Source organism: Nansenia antarctica (genome assembly GCF_963989245.1).
Source record: "Nansenia antarctica genome assembly, chromosome: 7".
NCBI classification, from domain to species: Eukaryota; Metazoa; Chordata; class Actinopteri; order Argentiniformes; family Microstomatidae; genus Nansenia; species Nansenia antarctica.
The window spans coordinates 39313834-39336333 of NC_137677.1; the positions used below are offsets into that span (position 1 = coordinate 39313834).

General features: G+C 45.0%; 2 protein-coding genes across 2 annotated transcripts in view; one reads left to right on the plus strand and one right to left on the minus strand.

Annotated features, from left to right (window-relative positions):
- The window catches only part of LOC308161789 (G-protein coupled receptor 39-like), a 52564-nt gene extending 47872 nt beyond the window's left edge, over nucleotides 1-4692 (plus strand). The window contains exons 2-3 of the mRNA XM_080535861.1: nucleotides 1553-1755; nucleotides 2758-4692. Of these exons, the coding sequence (XP_080391987.1) occupies nucleotides 1553-1755; nucleotides 2758-3156 (602 nt within the window). The 3' untranslated portion in view covers nucleotides 3157-4692. The remainder of the gene's footprint in view (nucleotides 1-1552; nucleotides 1756-2757) is intronic.
- LOC308162594 (ly6/PLAUR domain-containing protein 1-like) overlaps nucleotides 4200-22500 on the minus strand; it is a gene marked incomplete at both ends in the record, with an annotated part of 35884 nt that continues 17583 nt past the window's right edge. The window contains 2 exons of the mRNA XM_080536739.1: nucleotides 4200-4204; nucleotides 5347-5526. Of these exons, the coding sequence (XP_080392865.1) occupies nucleotides 4200-4204; nucleotides 5347-5526 (185 nt within the window). The remainder of the gene's footprint in view (nucleotides 4205-5346; nucleotides 5527-22500) is intronic.

A 22500-nucleotide genomic window follows, 5' to 3' on the forward strand; every position in this document is an offset into this window, starting at 1 on the left:
TACTTTATCATGATTGAATAAGAGACTAAACCCTAAAATAAGACTTTTATCTCCTCACAAAAGACTCCTTTTCTCCAGAATTGTCCTGTAATATATGAGCCAGTGTCCAGCTAACCTTGTCAGGGTAATAGAACCCCAAGACGCTCTCACAGTAAAAGTCGAGTAGCACTGGCATACTGGGTCCAATGACAGTCACATGATATGCATCTACACTCATCACACACACACTCACTCACACACACACACACACACACACACACACACACACACACACACACACACACACACACTCACTCACACACACACACACGCACATTACTCAGTTTGGTAACTGAGAGACAGTTGGTCATCTTTGTTACTTTTCCCAGCAGAGTCTTGACAAGACTGATGTTTGTGTCTGATGTTTCATCAGTTTTATATGTTGATTTCATTCTTTCTGATATGATTCCCTGGTGTCATAGCAACACTTCAAATACAACCAGACAAGACATCCCATTATTACACCAATACATGTATAAATCAGATCAGATGTCATACTTTCATACTGGAGTGTGTGTGTGTGTGTGTGTGTGTGTGTGTGTGTGCGTGTTTCACTGTGAAGAGGGCTTGGTGGTGGCAGTGTGGACTGTAGTGAGCATCAAGACTGTAGGGATGTACACTAGTAAACTCCTATAATTAACCTCCAGAGAGAGTGAAACACACACACACACTGTACATAAACACACACACACTGTACATAAACACACACACACACACACACACTAATAAACCCCTCTCACAGTAGCTGATGTCAATCCACCATACACGTGTTCAACTGTGAAACAGACTCTGCTGCTGTGCGAGAGAAGACACAATGTCGCTCGCCACACACATCCTTTGTCTTGGCCTTTCAGAGGACCACCTCCGCCACCTGTTCACGTGTTCGTACCCAGCGGGCCGTGTGATGGTCTGATAGGAGTGTGTAAAGTACACTTTAATTATCGAAATGTAATTTTAAATCATCTGGCTGCTCCCCTGCTATGAGGAGGCGGCAGACGTTCCCAACACAATAGTAGTCCTGCGTCAAACAATCGATATGTAATTATCTTGCATCGGCCTTATAATTGCATTGTCAACACTTGTTGAGAGTTTGAGAGTGTGAACGAAATAATGCAAAATGTCTGTTTGCTAGTCTGTTACCCCATCCTCCCTGGTCGAATTGTGTTATGTTCCTTTCTCTTTTTTAATCCGCCTTTCTCTCTTCTCCGCTGATTTCTCTCTCCCTCTCTGTCTGCCCCCCCTCCCCCTCCCTCTCCCTCTCTCCCCCTCTACCTTTCTCCACCCTCCCCCAACCATCTCTCACTCCTCTCCCTTTCTCTCCCCCATCTCGATCTACAAAATGTCTCTCTCTCTCTCCCTCTCTTCCTGTCTGTCTGCCCCCCCTCCTTCCCTCTCCCTCTCCCCCTCCCCAACCCCCCTCTCCCTTTCTCCACCCACCCTCCCCCAACCATCTCTCACTCCTCTCCCTTTCTCTCCTTCATCTCAATCTATTACATTTCTCCCTCCCCCCCAGGTCTGATAGTCGGAGCGTTGGCCGTGTGCTGGCTGCCCAACCAGGTGCGGCGTCTGATGGCGGCGGCGGTGCCCAAGGCCAGCTGGACCATGTCCTTCTTCAGAAGCTACGTCACGCTGCACCCCATCGCCGACACCTTCTTCTACCTCAGCTCCGTCCTCAACCCCTTCCTCTACAACCTCTCCTCTCGACAGTTCAGACAGGTGACCAACGCCAGGATAATAATAACAATAACCACCATAACAATAATCATCCATTTTATTTGTGAAGAGCATAGTTTTCATGGACATCTCACCAAGTTTTTATTTTTATTTTATTTTTTTACAGAGCAACAGCCAACAATCTATAAATAAACAATGAAATAGAACAATAAATAATACTTGATACCAAATAATACATCATCATAAAGCAGTGCCAGTGTCAATGAGGTGTAGGCTGATTGAACCCAGGTTGGGTACAGAAGGTGAAGGGGCATGCATCCTATTCAACATTCTCCTGTGTCATGTCTCATACCCTTTTCAGACAGAGGGGAGATTGAGCTACTGAATTGCTTCAGTCATGCCTTTCTGTTCTGTCTGAAAGGGAACTTTACTAGTGTGCCCTTGAGTAAGGCACTTAGCCCTCAGTTACTCCAGGGGGAATGTCCCTGTAATTCGTAATTGTAAATCACTTTGGATTAAAAGCGTCTGCTAAATGGCAAAATTAAAATAAAATAAAAACTTAAAAACAAACTAACGTCCGTTAGCAGTAACTAAACATAAACATAAACGTTCCATGGTGCGGTTCACTGAATTATACTTTGTGTAAAGGGTTACGCTTGGAAAGAAACAGCTATCGAAGCACAATAGACCTATTGCTAAGCCACGCCCCAAAATAGAAATTGTCCAATCATATCACAGCAAAAGTCACAACAGGCAGAAAACTCAGACAAACAACTTGCTAATATCTGATGGTGAAAAGCTTCTAGACTAAATATTCTTGTCATCAAACTATTATCTGCTGTGGTAAATCAGAAATCAGAAATGTGCCAACTCCCGCCATTGTAAGTCATTGAATGTCATTCAGTCGCGGTCGGTCAGTCAGTCACTGTCAGTGAAGCGTTGTTTGTTTGTCCGAGTTTTCAAAGGGGGCATGGCTTAGCGATAGGTCCATTGAAGTTGTATTTTCGGTCTGAAAAGGCTATAACGGTCTGAACTCTTGTCCAGGTGTTCATGCAGGTGCTGCGCTGCCATCTCACCATCGAACACGTCAACAAACAGACCCTGAGGAAAACCCCGGCCAGCTCCGCCCGCTCACTGCGCCCCCTGCTGCTCAAGTCGCTGAGGCGAGCCCGGGGTGGATCAGGGGACGATGGAGGCCAGTCTACCCTGGCGAGAAACACCACGTCCCCGACATTTACCACCTTCCAGAGCCCCAACGACCCCCTCACCAGCTCTACTGACCCCCACACCAGCTCTACTGACCTCCCCACCGACCACGGCAGCTCTACCGACCGCTCCATGGACCCCCCCACCAGCCCTGACCAGTCTCTCTTTGTGGACTTAGATCATCCAGGTTCTACTTCACGACCTAGGAGCAAAGTGCCTACAGAGACTGAGATATAGGGGAAAGGTGGTTCAGTGCTGTTCAGTTTATTTACTACGACAGGGTTGACGCCATTTTGGATCGAATATGCTTGTTAGCATAGAGTGGCGACATGGTTTGTTGTTGCTGACTAGTATAACCTGTGTATAACCAGCCAACACAACATGCAAAACATCCTCATGCCACAGCTAGGCAATGTCCTATTTCGTCGAAATAGAATAAGTCTAGCTTTAAAAACGAAAGAACAATGGAGTTAGCAACGAATAACGTAGGGGTTAGGCAATGTTTGGTATTAACTTTGAGTGGTTACGGTTAAGGTTAGGATTAGGGTTAGGGTTGGGAATTAACTGTGAGTGGTTAGGGTTAGGAATTCTTCGAAGTGTTAGCTTTGAAGTGCTTAGGGTAATTGTATCAGGGGAAGCTATTAGGAAACATTAGCAAACACACCCTCTGTCACCCCAACCTACTGTACCGCCTAGCAAATCATTATGTCTCCAATTTGTATCAATCCCTGTGAGAATGACATCTATAATATGACAAATAGGAAAAGTGCTTAAACGTGAACATGCAGGCTATGATACAAGGCTGCAAGGGTGTGGATGGAATAGAAACAGCCCAATAATATTCCTCAGTGAAAGAACCTAATGACAGCTGTGTGTGTGTGTGTGTGAGTGTGTATGCATGTGCGTGTGTGTGTGTGTGTGTGCGTGTGCCTGTGTGAGTGTGTGTGTGTGTGCATATGAAGGCTGATAACATATTGAATGGATCTGAGAGGGATCCTTGTGTGTCTTGATAAAAAAACAAAAAGGGTTCTTCGCTGTCCCTGTGGGAAACCTTTTGAAGAACCATTTTAGGTTTGACGTGGAAACCTTTTGGGTTCCAGGTTCACCCCTTTGGAACCCAAAACAGTTCTACATGGAACCCAAAAGGGCACTTTGAAGGGTTCTCCCAGTGGGACAGCCAAAGGACCCTTCTGGAACCTAACCTTTACCTTAGAGAGACACAACCTGCCTCAGGGGAGAGCACTGGTGATGTGCCTCAAGACAAGAACATGAGTGGCCAACTATACTATACACACATGGGGAGGCTGCTGGGGGTAGACATCAGAGGGCTCATTGTAAACATGTGATACCCTTCCTCATTCCGTCCCATGCATTACAATGAGCCCGTCCTCCCGATTTCTACCTCCACCGGCCTCCCCTGACATTCACACAACAGTACACAGTACAGTCAGGATGATGTCTTCAGAGCTCACGTCTTAGATCCTGTCTATCTGGATGGAGAGCAGCCTGTCAGATGTGTGAAGAGGTGTTGGAGCAGCCAGGCTATTTTATCACACAGATATTTGACTTGTTTCAGTTTTAGAACGGGACCGAGGCATCTTCGATCTCTTCTGGACCCCTACATTGTTTTAGAACTGCATGTTATTTTTTTATTAAGCACAAAAATAAATGTATTTACAGTATATTACAACAGATAGGACTTTGTGTATCGTCATCATCATCATCTGCATCATCACCATGACAATGGTATGTCACACTATTAAAATGGCCGCTTCCCGATGTCTTCTCTAGGTTTACTTGATGTGCCCCTGTACACAGATCTTACCTGCTAGCATCCACGGTACAAAGCCAGTGTCTTTAGATTAACCAATCAATCACCAGTCTTCTCATTAGCGATGTCAGCAAATGTTCCATTGCGTTCACATAACAACCTACACCCCGCAGGAAGTGCCGTCGCGCCGTGTCTGAGTAGGTCCTTCATTCCAACACACTTCCTCTCCTGCCGACTCCTCCCTTCCTGCTGTGGCCCCTCCCTCCTTCCTGCTGTGGCCCCTCCCTCCTTCCTGCTGTGGCCCCTCCCTCCTTCCTGCTGTGGCCCCTCCCTCCTTCCTGCTGTGGCCCCTCCCTCCTTCCTGCTGTGGCCCCTCCTCCCTTCCTGCTGTGGCCCCTCCCTCCTTCCTGCTGTGGCCCCTCCCTCCTTCCTGCTGTGGCCCCTCCCTCCTTCCTGCTGTGGCCCCTCCCGCCTGGCCTCTCGGCTCAGGAAGACACGGAGCAAACCGTCTCTCCAACGTCCGAAAACCAACATCCACACAACCCGCAAAAGTCTCGATACGTGTCCGAAACCTTGTCAGCACAACGGAGCGGGCGGGAGGAGGAGGAGGAGGAGGAGGAGAGGGAGGAGGAGGAGGGAAGAGAGTCGTTGCTGACTCGGGGGCGGGGCGGCGGCGGAGGGGAGGGGGCGTTTCTTCAGGCGGGGGCCGTTACAGAGAGGGGTGTTGCAGCAGCTGATGCAGACGGAGTTCAGCTTCCCCGTGCAGAACTGCTGGTAGCCTGACGACGCGATGAGACACGCCCCCGACGACGCACACGACTTGCGGTAGTGGATCCCTGTAACACAAGAGAGAGATGGGGGAGTTAGGGTGGGCAGAGTTAGGGTGGGCAGAGAATACGGTGGTGGGCAGAGTTAGGGTGGGCAGAGTTACAGTGGGCAGAGTTAGGGTGGGCAGAGGTAGGGTGGGCAGAGTTAGGGTGGGCAGAGGTAGGGTGGGCAGAGGTAGGGTGGGCAGAGGTAGGGTGGGCAGAGTTAGGGTGGGCAGAGTTACGGTGGGCAGAGTTAGGGTGGGCAGAGTTAGGGTGGGCAGAGGTAGGGTGGGCAGAGGTAGGGTGGGCAGAGGTAGGGTGTGTATGTGTGTGTGTGTGTGTGTGTGTTTACAAGTGTGTGTGTGTCTGTTTGTTAGTGTTTTTACGAATTTGTGGGTGGGGTGTCTTTGTGTGTGTGTCTGTCTGTCTGTGTTTTTACGAGTATGTGTGTTTGTGTGTGTGTGTGTGTGTGTGTTTACGAGTGTGTTTACGAGTGTGTGTGTGTTTACGAGTGTGTGTGTCTGTTTGTTTGTGTTTTTATGAATGTGTGGGTGGGTGTCTTTGTGTGTGTGTCTGTCTGTCTGTGTTTTTACGAGCGCGTGGGTGTGTGTATCCTACTATCCATCATTCAGTCTGTAAAATCAATTAAAAGCAAAACAACGTTGCAAATCCCAACTGTTCTACGGTTGCCATGGTTGGTACTCTGCATTGGTTCTGCATGAATATGCTCATGGCGTCTAAATCACTGAAACGTTCATTAGTTCTTGCTCTAGAGAATAACAGTTCAGGCAGAAAACATTTCCAACTGACAGATTTGAGACAGACGTGCAGCTTCAGTTGGAACATGTAGATGGCTGTTTTATAGAGATCAATGTACTGTACATGTACACCTGTGGCATGAATAGTGTAGACGCGAGTTTGCTGTGTGTGTGTGTGTGTGTGTGTGTGTGTGTGTGCGTGCGTGCATGTGTGCATCACACGTGCTTCGAGTGACATCATAATGTGCATAATACAGTTAGAATGGAAACAGTTTTCCAATACACAGGTTCAAGATTTCCTCTCAGTAGATGAGACACAGAGAGAGAGAGAGAAGGAGCGGGTGGTGAGAGGGGGTTGGGTCACGAAGAGAAAGAGAAAGAGAGAAAGAGAGGGGTGAGGTACAGGAAGAGCGAGGAAGAGAGAGAAAGAGAGAGAAAGAGAAAGCGAGAGAATCACACCCAGAGGCACTGCTTAAATGCAACACAACGCGGTCCTGCCTCTCTCTCCATGACTTCAAACAGAAAGACAATTATCTCCTCTGATGTTTGTGCTACGCTTTGACAGTCTCATCAACTCCAAACAGTCTCCATATGTCTCCAACAGTCTTCATCTGTCTCCAACAGTCTCCAACAGTCTTCATCTGTCTCCAACAGTCTTCATCTGTCTCCAACAGTCTCCAACAGTCTTCATCTGTCTCCAACAGTCTCCAACAGTCTTCATCTGTCTCCAACAGTCTCCATCTGTCTCCAACAGTCTTCATCTGTCTCCAACAGTCTTCATCTGTCTCCAACAGTCTCCAACAGTCTTCATCTGTCTCCAACAGTCTCCAACAGTCTCCAACAGTCTTCATCTGTCTCCAACAGTCTCCAACAGTCTTCATCTGTCTCCAACAGTCTCCATCTGTCTCCAACAGTCTTCATCTGTCTCCAACAGTCTCCATCTGTCTCCAACAGTCTTCATCTGTCTCCAACAGTCTTCATCTGTCTCCAACAGTCTCCAACAGTCTCCAACAGTCTTCATCTGTCTCCAACAGTCTCCAACAGTCTCCAACAGTCTCCAACAGTCTTCATCTGTCTCCAACAGTCTCCAACAGTCTCCATCTGTCTCCAACAGTCTTCATCTGTCTCCAACAGTCTTCATCTGTCTCCAACAGTCTCCAACAGTCTCCAACAGTCTTCATCTGTCTCCAACAGTCTCCAACAGTCTTCATCTGTCTCCAACAGTCTCCAACAGTCTCCAACAGTCTCCAACAGTCTTCATCTGTTTCCAACAGTCTCCATCTGTCTCCAACAGTCTCCAACAGTCTTCATCTGTCTCCAACAGTCTCCAACAGTCTCCAACAGTCTTCATCTGTCTCCAACAGTCTCCAACAGTCTCCAACAGTCTCCATCTGTCTCCAACAGTCTCCAACAGTCTTCATCTGTCTCCAACAGTCTCCAACAGTCTCCATCTGTCTCCAACAGTCTTCATCTGTCTCCAACAGTCTCCATCTGTCTCTAACAGTCTCCATCTGTCTCTAACAGTCTTCATCTGTCTCCATCTGTCTCTAACAGTCTTCATCTGTCTCCAACAGTCTTCACCTGTCTGCATCTGTCTCCAACAGTCTTCATCTGTCTTCATCTGTCTGCATCTGTCTCCAACAGTCTTCATCTGTCTCCAACAGTCTTCATCTGTCTGCATCTGTCTGCATCTGTCTCCATCTGTCTCCAACAGTCTCCAACAGTCTTCATCTGTCTCCAACAGTCTTCATCTGTCTTCATCTGTCTTCACCTGTCTTCATCTGTCTCCAACAGTCTGCATCAGTCTCCAACAGTCTCCAACAGTCTTCATCTGTCTCCAACAGTCTTCATCTGTCTCCAACAGTCTCCATCTGTCTCCAACAGTCTCCATCTGTCTTCATCTGTCTTCATCTAGCCTAGAACATGTTCATGTTGTTTAGTTTTTTTACATTTTTGGCATTTAGCAGACGCCTAATTCCAAAGCAACTTATAATCATTCATTCTCCTGAACAACAATGTGGTTGGACTGAGGGGGTAACCCCCGCCATTCCTTCTAACCGCTCTCTACAGCTTGCATTGTGCTGAGATTGTAACACACATCACTGTGTGTGTGCATGTGTGTGTGTGTGAGTGCGTGTGTGTGTGTGTGTGTGTGTGAGTGCGTTTGTGTGTGTATGTGTGTGTGTGTGTGTGTGTGTGACATGCATGCTTGGGTGCATGTGCACCTCGGTGTGTGCATGTTTGTGTGTGTGTTTGTGTGTGTGTGTGTGTGTGAGAGAGAGAGAGGGAGAAGTGAGAAGCCTAAGATAAATAGTGCAGCATATCCATTACGTGGTGCCTGGTGAGAGAAGGCTGTAAGTGTGTGTAAGGTAAACCTGAGGTACACCAGCAGCATCCTTCACTCCATGGGAGTCACCCTCACCTCAAAGGTGCTCTGTAGGCGAGTCAATATATGGTTTAACCCCAAAAAATTTGATACAAAAGGTTTTTCAATGGATTCTGGTAGTATTGGGCGTGCTAAATAACATACTAAAAGTCGACCAAAATCGACCCCTCCGAAAGCCGTCATTTCCAAGATGGCGTCCCAGATGGCGCCGGGGCGATTAAAATGGCTATATCTCAAATTAAGAAAATGGTGCAAAGGATTTCTCAACTGATTCTGGTACCTCTGGGCATGCTCACTAACATACTAAAAATCTAGGAAAATACACCTTCCAGAAAGGCTTCATTTTCAAGATGGCGTCCAAAATTGCGGCCGGCCAAGCTTAAAATGGCTATATATATGTCAATAGAAAAATTATATAAATGATTTTGTCATTTGATTCTGGTACCCCAAGTACCCCTAGACATACTTAGGAACATACTAAAGTTGTAGGGAAATACACCTTCCGAAGAGGCTTAATTTTCAAAATGGTGTCCAAAATGACGACTGGGAGCTTAGAATGCCTGTATCTCAAATGGGAAAAAATGTCTAAAGGATTTATAAACTGATTCTGGCACCTCTATACATTAATAACGAGCAAAATATCTAGCTAAATATATCTGCTAGGAATGCATCATTTGCATCATCAAAATGGCTGCCTGTAGCTTATTTTGGCTAAAATTAAAATTGGTTATTATATTCAACCTAGAAAGCTGGCTTTGGTGTTGAACACAAAATAAATGACCCACTTATTGTGGTCTTTAGGCCTACTCATCATCATCTTCAGGATCCTCTGGGAGAAACTTGTTATGTGGATTGTCACATTCATGAAGTTGACATGGTCCACAGACAGTAGTACAAGGTAGTCCATATTTTCTGCATGAGCAGCAAAGTGTCTTGCAGGCAGTGGTACAGTTACAATGAATGACCTTCAAGAGACTGTCTGGAGCAGCATTCATTGTTGACATGAGTGGGACAAATCTATTGTCCTGCAGGTTCCAGCCCCAGTCTAGAGCATCTATACCATCATCTGTTCCCATCCAGACCATGACCTGGTAGTATGCTCTACGACAGTGGAATTTGGTAGCAGATTCAGTTGGTGGTAGACGTTCAGGCGTTACCGTTGATGAAGCTGAGACAACCTTCTTGCTGAAAATGTTATATCTCATTTTTGCAAGCGAATCTGTGCACTTTCCACCAAAAAAGACAGCCATTGCTTGGCACCCAAGGTCATCGATCACATCTGTTGTCTGGTTTGGTACAGTGAATGCATTGGCACAAGCCTGAAGGACAGGATCCCCTTTTACACGTTTTTGGAATGCTGTCTTTTTGCCAACTCCGAAGATCCGGGAAGTTGTGTCACAGCCAGTCACAGCATGGATGAACAGCAACTGAGAACACACATCCTGTCCGAGTACTTCTTTCAAATGGTTTATGGCGTACACTTTAAAACTGCCATCAGCTTTCGACTTGTCTGACTCTGATCTGAAATAAAGGCCCTTGCTATCTCTCTGTGCATAGTAAAGAAGTAAGACGAGGAGATCAGTATCTTCTCCAATCAGCATCGTGGTGTGAAGAAGAGATGATCCCACTGCGGCCCTTACTATGTCTACATCAGCATCTCCAAGTGAATTGACCACAGTGCAATCCCGTTCTTTCAGTTCATCACTTATCATGTGGATCAGTTTCTGTTTATTCAGATCTCTTGACAGGAACTCCTTCTTACCTGAGAACTCTGTTTCCTCTGTAAATGTAAATCAATATCTCGGCTATGTATGTACATTTTGCGGCATTCTGAATGTACTTTCATGCCAGCAGTCACATGAACAGTGTCACCTCTTTTAACACTAGCTTTATTGATCCCATCAGCACCTTTCTGACGAATCTCAACAAAATCACTTCCATCTTCCAATTTACAAATGGGACAGATCTGGGCACTGAATTCACTCATCACTTTAGAAATCAGATAATGGTCAAAAAGAAGGATTCAACTATGCTAGCTTGAGAGCTGGAGAGTGCAAACACCTCTGGCAAAGACTAGGATGAAACTGGGGCTTAAATAACACTGCCAGGCCAGACACGCCAAGGCATGCCCAAACACAGGACTAGGTCAGAAAAGAAAGAAAGAAACTGATTCAAAAAAAGAAGGCTTCAACTATGGTAGTTTGGGAGCTGGAGAGTGCAAACACCTCTAACTATAACAACTATAATGGTCAAAAAGAAGGCTTCAACTATGCTAGCTTGAGAGCTGAGAGTGCAAACACCTCTTTCAAAGACTAGAATGAAACTGGGGCTTAAATAACACTGCCAGGTCAGACACGCCCAGACATGCCCAAACACAGGACTTGGTCAGAAACTAAAAAATTTAAATAAACTGATTCAGAAAAAGAAGGCTTCAACGATGGTAGTTTGGGAGCTGGAGAGTGCAAACATCTCTAACTATAACAACTATAATGGTCAAAAAGAAGGCTTCAAGTATGGTAGTTTGAGAGCTGGAGAGTGCAAACACCTTTTTTAGTAAGCTATTTGTATTTGTATAGTCATTTTAAGCTCCTGGGCGCCAGTTTGGACGCCATCTTGAAAATTATGCCTTTCCGGAAGGTGTATTTTCCTAGATTTTTAGTATGTTCACAAGCATGTCTAGAGGTACCAGAATCAAGTGAAAAATCATAGTTATATATTTTTTTCTATTGAGATATATAGCCATTTTAAGCTTGGTCTGCCGCCATTTTGGACGCCATCTTGAAAATTAAGCTTTTCTGGAAGGTGTATTTTCCTAGATTTTTAGTATGTTAGTGAACATGCCCAGAGGTACCAGAATCAGGTGAGAAATCCTTTGCACCATATTCTCAATTTGAGATATAGCCATTTTAATATCTCCACCGCCATCTGGGACGCCATCTTGGAAATGGCGGCTTTCGGGGGGGTCGATTTTGGTCGACTTTTAGTATGTTATTTAGCACGCCCAATACTATCGGAATCCATCGAAAAACCTTTTGTATATTTTTTTGGGGGGGTTAAGTGCTTTTTTTTCATAGATTGATTCACCTACTGGTGTTAGAATGGATCACAGCAGAGCCGTGGATGACTGCTTTCATTATACTGAACTCTTACAGTAGGCTGCCAAGGGCTGTTCCCAGTCATTTAGATTCATTGTGCACACACACACACACACACACACGCACACACACACACACACACACACACACAGAAACACTCACATTCGCACGCACACGCACACACACACACACACACAGAGACACTCACATTTGCATGCACACACACACACAGAAACACTCACATTCTCGTACACACACACACAGAAACACCCAGGCACACACACACACACACACACACACACACACACACACACACACACACACACACACACACACACAGAAACAGAAACACCCGGGAACACACACACACACACACCATAATGTATAATGCATGATGATTGTATTCCATAACCACCAATAAAGTGCTTGTATTTTGATAAGCAGAGTTTGTCTGGCCAATATCATTACAATAAATCTCAGACCAGGCTAGGGGGAAGAGAGATGGAGATACACATTCATATTGTATGAAAAACTAGCATTAACAATTCAGATTCCCCACACAATCATATTTGTTCCGACCAGTTTCTGCTGCTGGGGATTTTCATTCTAATTTGAGAGCTGAATTGAAACATTGGACTCTGAAGTCTAAGTTATCATGTGGAGACGTTTTGTGGACAAGTCGAATGCTGGGAGACCACATGTGTTGCACTAGAATGTACAGTAGAGAGGAGAGGAGCGGAGAGGAGAGGAGAGGGGTGGAGAGGAGAGGAGAGGAGAGGAGAGGGGTGGAGAGGAGAGGGGAGGATAGGAGAGGAGAGGAGAAGAGAGGAGAGGAGAGGGGAGGGGAGGAGAGGAGGAGAGGAGAAGGGAGGGGAGGAGAGGAGAGAGGAGAGGAGTAGAGAGGAGAAGAGAGGAGAGGAGAGGAGAAGAGAGAGGGGAGGGGAGGGGAGGAGAGGGGAGGATAGGAGAGAAGGAGTGGGAGGAACAGAGAAACAGAGAGAGGGAGAGAAAAAAAAGAGAGACAGAGAGAGAGAGAGAGAGCTATATGGGCTTGCATCTCTAGTGGTTTCTGATAACTGTGTTTCTCAACATGATCAATATTTCAGACATAAGAGTTTGTGTCAATGTCCAGACCCCTTGGAGGTTGCATCTCGATACATCACACTGCATCATTCTAGGACAGGGGAGGCTTGTGGAGGTAGACATCGGAGGACAGGCTTATTGTCATGCGTGGAATCATGGATCGAGTTACGGGGGAGATTGGGAGGAGGGGTCTGACTGAATAGCTACATCTATTTCATTTTAATAGTCTTTGGTATGGCTGTGGTGGTTTACTTAGTCTTTTGTCTTTTTAATATTATCTTTTATAATAATGTTTTCACTCGGGAGTTTTACCCGGTTGGGTAATTGAACAATATTAAAATCCATGTGTGCTGAAGGATGAGTAATTGTATTAGTTAAAATGTATGACGACGTTATTGATCTCAGATTATTTCATTCACAGAGGCAACATGAGCAAGAGGAAAGGAGATATCCGGCACTTTTTTGGTGCTAAAACAAAGATTAAGTTGAAACTTGTAAAAATTAGGACTTAATGCAAACTGTATTTTCTGTGGTTGTCATGCAGGCTTAAGACTGAGCAGGATAGTATGGGTGATGGTGAGTTTTACATGTATGTGCTGTTGTATTAATATCATGGATTTGATTCATCATCATCTACAGACTGCAGACATTACGTTAAACAAGTACGACACTATAAGGATTGTAAGACTTCAGTTCATTGAAGTATGCGCCTGCGCTGTACTGTGACCCCCTCCACCCCCCCCTTCCCACCCCCCCCACCCCAACCCCCTACCCATGCATTACAATGAGCTCGTCCTCTGATTTCCAGCTCCACCAGTCCACTGTTTAGGACATATAGTTTGTGATTCATGTGGGCAGCGTAGAGCAGATCAGACCAGGGTCATATTAACAGGCAGCATCAAGGGCTTGTTGACGGGCAATCAATGGTGTATCTCACACTGCCTCTCAATGCTCAATGCCAGCCAGAGTCACTGAGGTCCTTGTTAAAGGTATGGTTTAAGACTGCACACACACACACCGTACACACACACACACACACACACACACACACACACACACACACACACACACACACACACACACACACCGTACACACACACACACACACACAAACAAACCTTCATAGCCAGAGTCACTGAGGTCCTTGTTAAAGGTATGGTTTAAGACTGCACACACACACACACACACACACACACACACACACACACACACACAAACAAACCTTCATAGCCAGGTCACAGAGGTCCTTGTTAAAGTATGGTTAAAACATATCTCTCTCCCTCTCACACACACACACACACACACACACACACACACACACACACACACACAGATACAGGGCATAGACACACTCAAGGTGGCTAAGCATCTGCCTGAGGTGTCTCTCTACCTTCCACAGCTTCCTGTCAATACTTGATACATCACACCTGGAGCTCTGCTGTTGTCAGGGGAGGCTGGGGGAGGCAGAAATCGGAGGCTGGGAAGGGGCAGAAATCGGAGGACATGTTTGATTCCAATTCCTCATTCCATTCCTCCGATTTCTACCTCCACTGGCCTCTTATTATCCTTCCTTCTGGAGTATATAATGAGTTCATATCAAGCTTAACAGCAGTAAAATGAGATGACATGTATGAGTCTGTAAAAAACTGTTTGGCGTGCAGCCTAATGCATTAGGGCTGTACTCTTACACATTTGGGAATCGTCTTTTGAGAAATCGATACAAAGCTGTAAGAAGAAAGATTGATGATGAATCAAAAAAGCACTACATGTTCCGATAACTCTTCAGTCTGGCTACGAATGCAGCTTTAGGAGAGTAGCCTAACGAATTTGGGAATGACATGTGACAGCAGCTGGAAAACATTGCAATGCAATGGATTCAGTGAGTAACTCTCACTACTCTACACTAACTAGGTAGGAGTGGGGATTACTCACCGAATCCATTGCATTGCAATGTTTTGGCTTATTCGGACCAGCCCGATCACTGCCAGATCACGTCACATCACAACTAGTTAGCATTTGGCCCAGAATATCACCCTATTTCAACTACAATAATTGTTTACAGAAAAATACTTTGCCACTGAAATAATTAAATGGTTGTAATCGAGGTTAAAATAACTATTTTTCCGACCAGCACTTATCGTGTAACATCGGAAACATAATTGGCGCTGATTTATAAGCTGTTTGAAAATGCAGCTGGAGGAGAGTAGCCTAACGAATTTGGGAATGACATGTGACAGCAGCTGGAAAACATTGCAATGAAATGGATTCAGTGAGTAACCCTCACTACTCTACACTAACTAGGTAGGAGTGGGGAATACTCACCGAATCCACTGCATTGCAATGTTTTGGCTTGACTAGTGAGTATGTCATTGATTTTCAACAAGAAGAATAAAAGTCTGAACATTTTGGTCGGTTGCCGATTTTCACCAGCTGCTGTCACATGTTTGGTGAGTGACGCAGCATCATAATACCAAAACTTGACCTGTATCAAAACAGAAACCAGAGTTGTGTAACCGAGATTTGTAGCCAGTCGCAACTGTAACCAAATCATTTGCCTGTGCAAACATTTTGCCTGGTGAAATTTGTGTTTGAAGTAAGGATGACTTATATCAAAAAGAGTTAGTACCACAGTAGGCTATTGGCAGCCAAAGTATTATTCTCTTTGGTCACAGAAGGTGATCGCATCAAGAGAAATGCCCTCCCTGTTCTCAACGCGGCCACAGCATTGTAAAACACAGACGACCGGCGTATCATAGTAAAAGGTTTATGAATAAACATCTCCAAACAACTTCATTTACAGGCCTCACCATCACTCTCCTTTTATAGAGGGGCGCTACATCGTTTGTGGGGGACAACATGTTTACTGTACACTTACATAAAATATAAAATGTATATAAAATCATGTTATCAAATCATAAGCAGCACAGAGGCTGACCTCTACGGACTCCTTTCACATTGATCATTTATGGAACTGATATTCTATAGGGCCCCGCACAGGAGTGGAACGTGTGTGTGTGTGTGTATGTGTGTGTGTGTGTGTGTGTCTTTATGTCTGTGCGTGTGTGTGCGTGTATGTGCGTGAGTATGTGCGTGTGTGTGTGTCTGTGCGTGTATGTGCATGTGTGCGCGTGTGTGTGTGTGTGTGTGTGTGTGTGTGTCTGTATGTCTGTGCGTGTATGTGTGTGTGCGTGTGTGTGTGTGTGTGTGTGTGTGTGAGTGTGCCCTGAGGGCTAAACAGCAGTGGGCCAGAGGGTGAACACAACCCAACACAACAGAGCAGCTGTCTGCAGGCCTCAGAGAGAGAACACAGCCAGGCCACATCCATCAGTTCTGCTAGCTTCTGTAACACACCACACTTTAGTGAAAATACTCCAACTTAGGGGTGTGTGTGTGTGTGTGTGTGTGTGTGTGTGTGTGTGTGTGTGTGTGTGTGTTTGTGTGTGTGTGTGTGTGTGTGTGTGTGTGTGTGTGTGTGTGTGTGTGTGTGTGTGTGTGTGTGTGCGCGCTAAGGATGTTAACGGTTCACCAGCTCGGTTCAGCAGAAAAAATAAATACAACTACAACTAAATCACTCTATATCTTATGGGATTGTGTGACTCTCATACATAACAGGGCTCTTTTGGAGCACTGGACTTCAATAACCACTCCTGTGTTGAACCACACACACACACACACACACACACGTTAGTTCCAAACGTAAAGTCTAACGCAGCCAAGTTTAAGATCCGAAGGTTTTGGTGCTCAGCAGTATTGGACAATATAATAGCAAAACTATTACCTGGGCACTTCCATTAGACTAGCCAAAGTAAGACACCAGAGCACTCATATAATCTGCCCGTTTACTGCAGAGGAACAGGGTGCTTCGATGTGTGTCTTCCTCAGAGTCAACAATAGAACAGAGGAAAAGGAGAGGTATACCCTCCACCCACATAATTGGATAATTGGCTGCCATTTTCAAAGAAAAAAACCCAATAATTGATTAAATAAATGACCAGCCAAGCCTCTCCTGTTTCCTGTAATGATCCCTAGTCTACTCTGTTTAGGTACTGTGGGAATACATATACAGAACATGTCAATATTTTAAAATAGGAATATATTGTTGTTGCTATAGACCTACATCATTTATGATTGCTGTTTGAGATAATTGTGATGAGTGCCGTTATTTATTCTTGTTTTTCTATTACCGTAATTTCATACATTCACCGAATCCATTGCGTTGCAGTATTTTGGCTTGACTAGCGAGTTTGTGTTGTGATTCTCAACAACGTTGAAACGTAGTTCCGTGTTTCAAAAGAAAAGTCCCAACATTTTGATTGGTTGCCGACATGTTCCGACCGCGGAACAAAAGACTAGAAAGTGTCACATATACCCCTCCTTTTCTCCTGTTCTGTTGTTGGGGGGGGGGGGGGGGGGGATTGTACCTGTCTAGTTAGAATGTAAAATTGTTCTATGAATTATTTGCCTTGTAATAGATAGCCTTGTAATAGATAGCCTTGTAATAGATGTCCTTGTAATAGATATAAATTCATTCATTCAGATGTAATAGATTCATTACATTTGACCGTTCTCAACAACTACTGACTCAACAAATTGCTAACTATTTGCACATAGTGATAATTACATTGGAGTCAGATAATCAATATTGGATATGCTTTTCTATTGATAAAATATAGTCATCCCTTCCATCAAGTCCCTCCAGGCAGACAGGTGTCGACGGAGGACGGCAAGCATCCCCAAGGACACCTCCCACCTCAGCCACAGTGTGTTTGATCCCCTACCATCTAGGTCTTCTAAGAGACTCAGGAAGCACAGGATCCTCAGGTCCTGTACCAGCAGGCTCCAGAACAGCTTCTTTCACTTAGCTTCTTTCACTTAGCCTTTGCACCACGTCAATGTGGACACTCAATTACCCTTTGCACTACTGCTGTTTAGAAATACTACCTTTGCACATACTATATTTTTGCACATTGCACATACCTCTTCTTGATATAGCCTCTATTAATACATCTGTATACACCATACTGTACATAGCTACCTTAGCTGTACATAGCTTACTGCTATCCATCTCTTGTATATATCTCTAACTACCGTACTCTACTTGTCATACTGTACCTATCCCTATCATTGTCATGTTTTATATCATGTTTTATATCACTATGTGGTTAGATGTCTCTCAAGACCAAACCCTTGCTCCACCTGAACAGTTTCTTCCCCGTGGCAGTGGGCCTCACAAACAAGCCCTCTGCCTCTCACTGACTGTGGGACATCCACTACCCCCGTCACACACACACACACACACACACACACACACACACACACACACACACACACACACACACAAAGTAACGACTGCTTTGCGACTGCACCTTCTCAAAATCATGCATGCTGCACGTGCTGAAATTGATGGGCAGACGGACAGAAAGACAGATAGCAGTCCGATCTGCAGCCAGATTCGTTCAATATTAGATATAGCCTACTGTGCATGTATATATATATATATATATAGAGAGAGAGAGAGAGAGAGAGAGAGAGAGAGAGAGAGAGAGAGAGAGAGAGAGAGAGAGAGACAGACAGACAGACAGACAGACAGGCAGACAGGCAAGCACACAGACACAGAGAGAAACACGGGGGAGGGAGAGCCTGGAGTGGAGAGAGAAAGGGGGAGAGAGGGGAAGAGTCTAGAGCTGTTAAAACTCAGAGTGTATGGCACATGGGTGCCACACATGTCTGAATGATGTGATGATAATTATTAAAATACAATGCACATGGGACGTTATAAAATCGTTTTTGATGGGCAGACGGACAGAAAGACAGATAGCAGTCCGATCTGCAGCCAAATTCGTTCAATATTAGATAAAGCCTACTGTGCATGTATATATATATATATATATATATATATATATATATATATATATATATATAGAGAGAGAGAGAGAGAGAGAGAGAGAGAGAGAGAGAGAGAGAGAGAGAGAGAGAGAGAGAGAGAAAGAGAAAGAGAAAGAAAGAGAGAAGGAGAGAGAAAGAGAGAAGGAGAGAGAAAGAGAGAGAGAGAGACAGGCAGGCAAACACACAGACAGAGACAGAGAGAAACACGGGGAGGGAGAGCCTGGAGTGGAGAGAGAAAGGGGGAGAGAGGGAGAGAGGTCTAGAGCTGTTAAAACTCAGATCCTGGCCGCCTTAACCCGGCCGGGGAGGCTCCGCGGTTAGGTGCCGTGCCGCCAGTCCGACACAAGTACCGCCATTCCGACCATGTCTATGTCGGAATGGCGAGCACCTGCCGGTCTCGACGTCTCTCCTCATCGGAAACCATTTTTAAAACGCCACTGCCGTTACGTGAACACTTATTCATTCATTAAAATTACATATTTCGTTTTAACAGCCTCTAAAGTGCCAGATGACTTTGCGTCTAACTTGCAGACGAGTTTGCTAAAGTTATCTCCTTAGCTGTCAATTGTGGTAGTGCTAGCTATGTTAGCGAACATTAGCTACAGTAGCTAGAGTCCAGTGAAGCTAGCTTAAGCTTGCCAGACAATGCATTCACTTCTCTTTTAAGTTGTAACAAACCAATATGTTTACCTATCCACATTTCACTATTATTTGTGTAGGAGTCTTACCTCATTATTCATTCTGTCAAGGCAGGTCTGGTGGTGAGCTCGTAGCATCTGTAATCTCCTTGCAAAACGGACATGTGTGCACATTCTGAGAGACTTCTTGTTATGAAGGTTGGCAGGTGAAATGAAGGAAGGTTAATTGAACAGAGGCAGATTTCAGCAGAACAGAAACTTAACTGTGTGGGGGAGGGGGAGGCGAATCGTGATTGGTTCTCAGTTAACTAGCAGGCCCAGGAATGCACAAAATGCATCCATTTTCCAAAAGCTACTGGCTTAATATGCTCCATCACAGTTTGATGACTTTTCAGGGTTTGACTTTTACAAAGGATATTGTATGTATTTATGTTAACCCTTTTAAGAGTATTGTCATATATGGTGAGATTACAATTATATGAACTCCAACTGTAAGTCTCACAGTGCTAAAGTTAACAAAAAGCATATCATAAACATTCTGGTTATTTTATTTTAGTTAAAAAATCGCTCTCTGCATGGCTGACATGGTGGGAGAGAAGCTAAGAGAAATTCTCGATTATGGACATGAGTGCGCCAGCACGGCACGGGTCCCACCGTGAGCCGGTCATGAAGGAAGGTTAATTGAACAGAGCGAGGCAGATTTCAGCAGAACAGAAACTTAACTGTGTGGGGGAGGGGTGCAAATCAGTGCTCTGTCTGCATAGTGCACAACTAAATTGAGCGCTGTTTGGTGATACATTGGGCTAGAGACTTGAAATCACTTTTGGCTGAAAGCTGGCATCCCACTGATGGCGTGTGTCTTTTTCTGTTCCCCTGGCTACATAGGAAGTGTCCCAAAAGTGAGCCTAAAGTTCAGGAGGTCGCCAATGTTAAACGGCTGAGTGGGGAGGGGTAGGCGAATAGTGAGTGACTAAATTGAGCGCTGTTTGGTGATACATTGGGCTAGAGACTTGAAATCACTTTTGGCTGAAAGCTGGCATCCCACTGATGGTGTGTGTCTTTTTCTGTTCCCCTGGCTACATAGGAAGTGTCCCAAAAGTGAGCCTAAAGTTCAGGAGGTTGCCAATGTTAAACGGCTGAGTGGGGTAGGCGAATAGTGAGTGACTAAATTGAGCGCTGTTTGGTGATACATTGGGCTAGAGACTTGAAATCACTTTTGGCTGAAAGCTGGCATCCCACTGATGGTGTGTGTCTTTTTCTGTTCCCCTGGCTACATAGGAAGTGTCCCAAAAGTGAGCCTAAAGTTCAGGAGGTTGCCAATGTTAAACGGCTGAGTGGGGTAGGCGAATAGTGAGTGACTAAATTGAGCGCTGTTTGGTGATACATTGGGCTAGAGACCTGAAATCACTTTTGGCTGAAAGCTGGCATCCCACTGATGGTGTGTGTCTTTTTCTGTTCCCCTGGCTAGATAGGAAGTGTCACAAAAGTGAGCCTAAAGTTCAGGAGGTCGCCAATGTTAAACGGCTGAGTGGGGAGGGGTAGGCGAATAGTGAGTGACTAAATTGAGCGCTGTTTGGTGATACATTGGGCTAGAGACTTTAAATCACTTTTGGCTGAAAGCTGGCATCCCACTGATGGTGTGTGTCTTTTTCTGTTCCCCTGGCTACATAGGAAGTGTCCCAAAAGTGAGCCTAAAGTTCAGGAGGTTGCCAATGTTAAACGGCTGAGTGGGGTAGGCGAATAGTGAGTGACTAAATTGAGCGCTGTTTGGTGATACATTGGGCTAGAGACCTGAAATCACTTTTGGCTGAAAGCTGGCATCCCACTGATGGTGTGTGTCTTTTTCTGTTCCCCTGGCTAGATAGGAAGTGTCACAAAAGTGAGCCTAAAGTTCAGGAGGTCGCCAATGTTAAACGGCTGAGTGGGGAGGGGTAGTGAGTGACTAAATTGAGCGCTGTTTGGTGATACATTGGGCTAGAGACTTGAAATCACTTTTGGCTGAAAGTTGGCATCCCACTGATGGCGTGTGTCTTTTTCTGTTCCCCTGGCTACATAGGAAGTGTCCCAAAAGTGAGCCTATAGTTCAGGAGGTCGCCAATGTAATGTCAATGGAGGCCTCATCCCCAATAAGTTAAACCCTGTTTGGCCATACAATGGACTAGAGACTTGAAAACAATTTTGTCTGAAAGCTGGCATCCCACTGATGGTGTGTGTCTTTTTCTGTTCCCCTGGCTACATAGGAAGTGTCCCAAAAGTGAGCCTAAAGTTCAGGAGGTCGGCAATGTTAAATGAACGGCTGAGGCCTGAGTGTGCTGCTGTCTGTGGAAGGTGCTGTGTGGGGGAGGGGTAGGCGAATAGTGATTGGTTCTCAGTTAACTAGCAGGCCCAGGAATGCACAAAATGCATCCATTTTCCAAAAGCTACTGGCTTAATATGCTCCATCACAGTTTGATGACTTTTCAGGGTTTGACTTTTACAAAGGATATTGTATGTATTTATTTTAACCCTTTTAAGAGTATTGTCATATATGGTGAGATTACAATTATATGAACTCCAACTGTAAGTCTCACAGTGCTAAAGTTAACAAAAAGCATATAATAAACATTCTGGTTATATTATTTTAGTTTAAAAAATCGCTCTCTGCATGGCTGACATGGTGGGAGAGAAGCTGAGAGAAATTCTCGATTATGGACATGAGTGCGCCAGCACGGCACGGGTCCCACCGTGAGCCGGTCATGAAGCTGTGCCGCTCGGGCAGCGGGCTCGGGAATGGCACCTGGCTCGGCTAAACAGTCGGCCAGATCAGAGTTGTGTGAACTATGTTGATATGAGCAGATGCAGACCGTGTAACGTTAACGTTAGTCTTTGAAAATATATTGAGAATATTCCGATTCGAACAGGAATATGGTGTGCATGTAAACGTAGTCACTGTGCCATCTCATTACCTAGCCTTGGCTTTGGTACAAGACTGCTATCATGATCAGACCTAGGGAGGGGAGGGGGGCGGGCATATCTTAAATATGTTTATGTAAATAGTTTATCCTCATTTAATCTTATGTTCATGTAAATAGTTAGTTTATCCTCTGATCATAAATATGGTTATGTAAATAGTTTGTTTATCCTCTGATCTTAAATATGGTTATGAAAGTAGTTTT